The sequence below is a fragment of the Tamandua tetradactyla genome, chromosome 6, assembly GCF_023851605.1.
Source record: "Tamandua tetradactyla isolate mTamTet1 chromosome 6, mTamTet1.pri, whole genome shotgun sequence".
Taxonomy (NCBI): domain Eukaryota; kingdom Metazoa; phylum Chordata; class Mammalia; order Pilosa; family Myrmecophagidae; genus Tamandua; species Tamandua tetradactyla.
Genome location: NC_135332.1, coordinates 111,309,374 through 111,315,373, shown reverse-complemented (window position 1 = coordinate 111,315,373; position 6,000 = coordinate 111,309,374). Strand labels below are relative to the sequence as shown.

At 40.1% G+C, this 6,000-nt stretch overlaps 1 protein-coding gene across 1 annotated transcript in view; it reads left to right on the top strand.

Annotated features, from left to right (window-relative positions):
- Positions 1-2,849: 2,849 nt before the first annotated feature.
- Positions 2,850-6,000, top strand: part of CPA6 (carboxypeptidase A6) — a 114,479-nt gene continuing 111,328 nt past the window's right edge. The window contains exons 1-2 of the mRNA XM_077163309.1: positions 2,850-2,932; positions 3,656-3,799. Of these exons, the coding sequence (XP_077019424.1) occupies positions 2,850-2,932; positions 3,656-3,799 (227 nt within the window). The remainder of the gene's footprint in view (positions 2,933-3,655; positions 3,800-6,000) is intronic.

Sequence of the window (6,000 nt, the reverse complement as noted above, 5' to 3'; positions counted from 1 at the left end):
GTTTTTTACAATTGGAAAGAAACTATTTTTGAATTTTGACTCATCCCTTAATGAATGTCTCCTAGTCACTGGGCATTGTTCTAAGCACTTATTATGTATTTATTGATCTAATCCCCATAATCCATCTATGAAAAAAGGTACTGAAAAAACCTGTTTTATAAATGAGGAAACTGAAGAGACCTAAACTAAATTGCCCAAAGACACAGCTAATAAGTGGCAGAACTGGGATTCAAATCTAATCCATCTGGTTCTAGAATCCGTGCTCTTAATCACTGGGTTTTTTAATGATCCCTGTAATTTCCATAATAGCGATAACAATAACTACTAAGGTTGATCAAATACTGATCAATGATGATGATGTAATTGTTATCTTCATTATACAGATGAAGAAAGAGAGACCCAGATTTGATGCCAGGGAGTCCAGTTCCAGAGCCCAAGTAATTAACCACCATACCATTTGTCTTTGTGCTAAGAAAAAAAAAATCCATTTTGAACCAACTAGTACTTGGTTTATTTATTGCTTTTCTCCCTCTTATAGTCATTTATTGTTTTTGGTTACTCTGAATAAGGAAACAATCTCACCACTTTCTTCTTCTAGAACAGGAGCATATGAAGTAGAGCTTCGCCTTTAGTCCTTCTACATTTTCGTTTTCTTATGCTTTTCAAATATCAACAATATGTAGCTAATACTTTTTGATGTCTTATTATGGCCTAGACCCTCTTTTACGTGTTTTATTCGAATTAGTCCTCAAAAGAAAAGGAAAAAAAAAAACACAAAGCCTATCTGTGAGGTAGGGTTCATAATTATCCTCAGAGTCCAGGTAAGGAAACTGAGGCTCAAAATATTAAAAACTTCATCCAAAATCACACAGCTGGGCAGTGCAACGGTGGGTGGCTCAGTGGCAGAGTGCTTACCTGCCATGCTGGAGATCCAGGTTTGATTCCCGGAGCCTGCCTATGCAAAAAAAAAAAAAAATCACACAGCCAATGCTTGCCACAGTTAGGATAGTCTTGCAGACCTGTCTGATTCCAGAGTCCATATACTCTTGCCTGTTACACTGAACTGCTTTCAATGCTTAAATAGATCTGAAGAACAAGTCATCAGATGAGGAAATGAATGCTTGGGAACAATCATCACATTGCAAGTCCAGAAGGACTCTGAGAAGAGTGTCCTTCCTGTGGAATATCAGATGGGTTTTTTTTGCAGCAAAGCCAATTTTGGCCTTCTTGGCAAGATTGTTGATACTTTTGTTATCATTGTAAGTCAGGGTCACTTCCATATTGCAGTCCAGAAATTGTTCATCACTGGATTCAGATAGGCAGACTGTTTTGTAGTTTGCATCTTGGGAAAGTGACAGCCTCCCACTGTCACTGAATGAGAGCCTGAGTTCTCATTCTTTAAATGTATCTAGAATCAATTCCTATCTTGTGGTTTATTAGAAATATAAAGTGGTTGGCACTTTGCAAATCACAGATGGTTATTACTGTCCCCTATGTCCTTGGTGTAGATATTTGCCTGCCCCCCAGATTGCAGTGTCCATGGTGCTTGTCTAAGCACCCCTTCCCCAAGATTTTACTGGAGAAAGACTGGTGATTCATTTTAATTTACTTTCCTAATACCACAATAAAATGCAAGTCCTTATTTTGCAAATTTTTTTTTGTAAGTTGTCCTTTAATCCAAATACTTTCTTATGGCACGTTAACTTTCTAAGATGCCTTCTCCAGGTCACGCTGCAGGATATATTACTTCCACAAAACTTTGCTATGGGAAAGCCACTCTCTTCAGTGGGATGAGGATTCTTGTTATAGTGCATATCCCCAGAGACTAGTACTCACAGACTCATCTTCAGAGTAGTAATCCATATTATTTGAGGTGCTTGTGGTTTTCTCTACCAGCTCTTGACTACACCACCATTCCATCAACCCCTAGGAGCATTAAGAGATGACAGCAAACTGTTAGCCTTAATGTCAAAAATTTATCTCTGTTTATTGGGTTCACAGGCAAGTCCCAAAGATGATGAAAGGATTGGAAAATTCTACCGTATAAAGAAAAATGAAAGCTACCAATGTACTTATCTCACAAAAGTAAAAACAGCCATTTCCTGTTAAAGAAATAGAATAAGAAAAATGAAACTGTGCTGCAGTATAATGGATGAAGAAAAATGTCTGACAATCTTAAATGTGGCTATGAGTTCAATTAGAATGTTGTCCACTCTCTTCTTTAAATATGTAGTTTAGACACATCTATTGAGGACAGTTTGGTACAAGGTGTATCCTTGCCCAAGGGCTGACAGATGGATCAGATGACCTCTCAGCATCCCTTCTAGCCCACCCCCACCCCCCTCACCCCTCCACCCTACTCCCAGCACTTTTGTTTTCCTGTGATAGTTGGACTAGCAGGTCAGCTGAGTCAGATTTGCCCTTGGGAGTTTGCAGAAGAGTCAGCTGCTTGAAAGAAAGCAGGTAGACTCTTTGTCCCCAAAATAAATGTCTCTTTACCTTGTGCCAGACTAAATTGTATCATTAGAGATTCTTTCCTGCATGAGTCATAAAGTATTTTTACTCTTCTAGAATTCCCCAACAGAACGCAGACACTTGCACCATAAGTAAAGATAATAAAATAACTAGACCCTTATCAGGTAAGGGCTGATCAGAGATCAAGGTTGGCTCTGCACCCTGACTGAGACTGCAAATGCAGGGAGAAGAGAGTCCCAAAGCAGATGGAAAAGAGAGACACAAGTTACAGAACTGTAGAGACAAACAGTGCCTAATTTTTAATGCTGCTCTAGGCTCTTACAGAAGGTAGGGTGCACCTCCCTCTGTCTGGGTTTGGCCATTCTTTCAATGAGATGGCCCTTCTGCCAGGTGCTGGGGACCAGGCAGGACCCTGGGGCCACTACAATAAACAGAACAACTGTTCAGTAACTTGCAGGTAAGTTAGTTCTCACTTTCCTGCAAAATACTGAACATACAATGACAGTGACTACATGAGCTCTACACTTATGCAGCAAGTAACGATGGTATGGTTAAGATGTACAAGGCACTGTTCTAGGCACTTAGAATGGAGTAGTAACCAAAATGGACAGATTTCTTTGCTCTCATGGAGATTATGTTCCGGTAAGAGGCAGTTACATAACGGAAGAGCCTAGATGGCAAGTTCTCCCTGAGGAAGGGATGTTTCTATTGACATGTGAAGGGTGAGTTAGGAGTTGGTGAAAGGTGTGTGTTGGAGCTCAGGGGACACATGGAGAATGATCCATATAAATTATCAAATGTTCTCAAGCTACCACAATTTACTTGTATGGTACAAAGAAGGGTAAAAGGGTTATTCATATCTTTCTCTTACTTACTGTTATTCAAATATTTATACAATAAATAACTTTAATGTCAATTATACTTGAAACTATTTTGTCTCATTTTTACCTTGTGGCTTTAATGCACTCCTGTTTAAACCATCACTTATAAATTATGATCAAATTCTATATGGATATGGCATATGTTGAAGCCCAAATTCAGGGTCAAATAGGTGTTTACCCTGTCATGCAAGCATCGTGGCTAAACCCAGAATGTGTTTGGTGTTAGTGTATGCAAGCAAAATACTGTGTTTGACCTTGTGACATGGATTTTTCCCACCTACACTGAATATGAATTATAGGTTAGTTCCTGCACTACAGGTGGATCTGTGGCAGCCCAGCAGCATCTCCTATGTATCAGAAGGAACAGTTACTGATGTGCACATTCCCCAAAATGGTTCCCGAGCCCTGATAGCCTTCTTACAGCAAGCCAACATCCAGTACAAGTAAGCCTTCCTTTTTACTTGCTATAAAATTCATTAGTATGAATTTTATATATACGTATAAAATTATACATATATATGATGGCTGTATTCAGTTCGAGCGCGTACAGCAGTGTTTCAGGTACTGTTTCCACACGGGGAAGCTGGATGTGGATATAACACAGTCTCTACCTTTAGTGGGGGCGGGAATAACCACCCTCACATACCATTTTATTCTTCTACCATGTGATCAGTATAAACACAGAAGGTATTTCTCTGTGAGAAGAAAGGAGAGCAGCCCGGCAAACCTAGAGGGTGGATGGGAAGGTAGGGTTAGAAAAAGCTTTCTGCAGGAGGTATGTCATTTAGGCAGAGGATGAGACCAAGGACCTTGCAGGTAGAAAAGACAGTACAAGCAAAGGGAAGGAGCAGCATGGTATGTGAGCAGGGAATTGATGGTAGTTCAGCATCATTAGTGTGCAGAATGCAAGTTCGACAGTAGAAAGAATCTATGTTGGAGTGGATAGGAAAGATTTTGGAAAGCTCAGACTTTATCTTGTGGGTGATGCAGCACCATTGGAAGTTTCAAGCAAGGAAACCTTTGTATTAATTGGGTGGAGGGGAGACTATGATAACAGTGTCATAGTAATACAAAACAGAAAAATGGCCTGGAGTTAGGACCAGAGTAGTGGAATTAAGCGGAGTGAAAGAATTTAAAGTATATACATTTGAGAGAGAAAATAAACTGGACTTGTAAATTGGTTGGATGTAGGAGGAGAGGGAAGAAATCAAGGATGACTCCAAGTTTTTTAGTTTGGGTGACTGAGTAGACAGTTTTGAACAGATTTGGCTATTTTTCTCTTTTAAATGAATAGAGTAACAAGAAGAAAACAAATGGAAAATAGTCACAGAAGACAAAAAAGAAAAAACTTTCAAGAGAGGGAATGGTCAGCAGTGTTGATTGATATCCAGCAAGAAAATGACTAAATGGTTTCCTTTGGATTTGGCAATTGAAAGCACATTGCACCTCTAAATATAGGATTAGTTGGTAGGAGAAGCAGACAGAAGTGAATAAAAATGAAGCAAAAGAGCAGATTATTGCTTTTAACAGTTAACATAAACAGAGAAGAGAGAGAAGTAACTACAATGAGATCCAACATCCATGACTCTGAGAGATTCTGGCATATCTATGGGCAGAGGGGAAGGACCTGTAGGGAGGGAGACATTGACGATACAGGAGAAAGGAAAGGATTAATGGAGAAAACAGAATGCACAGGTGGATGGGTGGGTTTGAACATAGGAAGGATGTCTTTATCCTCTAAGACTGGAGAGGTAAGTGTTGATCTAGTTATATTCGTTGGGAGGACAATTGACAAGTTAAAGAGCAGGGCCGAAGACTAAACTTTATGGATGTGATAAGAAGCAACTTTATCATCTGCAATTAAAGAAAAACTTGAGGCTGAAGTGTTGCCAGGAGAAAAAATGAGATAGGAAACAATAAATTTAGCTGCAGAGAAGATAGCTGCAGAGAACAAAGTTGAGGCTTTGTTGGGCAGGAACATAAAGCCAGGATTGCAAAGAAGTAGAGGTTCCTCAAAAGGAGCCTTGTTCAAGAATGCTTCAATGGGGTCTAATCTTGATAGGGTGGTGAGAGAGTCGAGGAGGGGCAATGGGACAAGGTGGAAGAATTTAGAAAGGTATAAGGGTCTTTATATTGAAAAATTGGTATAAGTGTGACTGAAGGCAACAAACTGGAAGAAGAGAATGTTATAATGAAGTGTGGGATGTTGGATGATAAGATTTCTGGAGTAGAACAGTTATGGCTGGTGACAAGACTGGGGGACAGCCATGGAGGGAACGGTAGAAGTGGGTGTTGGGAGGAGATCATTCAAATTGAGGTGGCCAAGAACAGGAGGAATAAGTGATCAGAGGCTCATCACAGCAGGCTTGAACCTCCTTAGCTGATGATAAATTTAGAGGTGGAGAGTGAGACTATACTCCCAGCACGGGAATATCAGGGAGTTAGAAGGGTTTAGAAGAAAGCAGCAAGGGGTGGTATGACTCTGAAGGGAGGGTGAGCTTTTCCTGAAAGTTAGAAGATTGTACTGGGGGTCCAGGAGAACACTGATACCCCTCCTTCTGGCCCTGTGCTAGGTGGATGGATAGAAAACCACAAAAGAATCCATGCCCTGGAGAGTCAAATTTCTGACAGGGCAAGAATATGA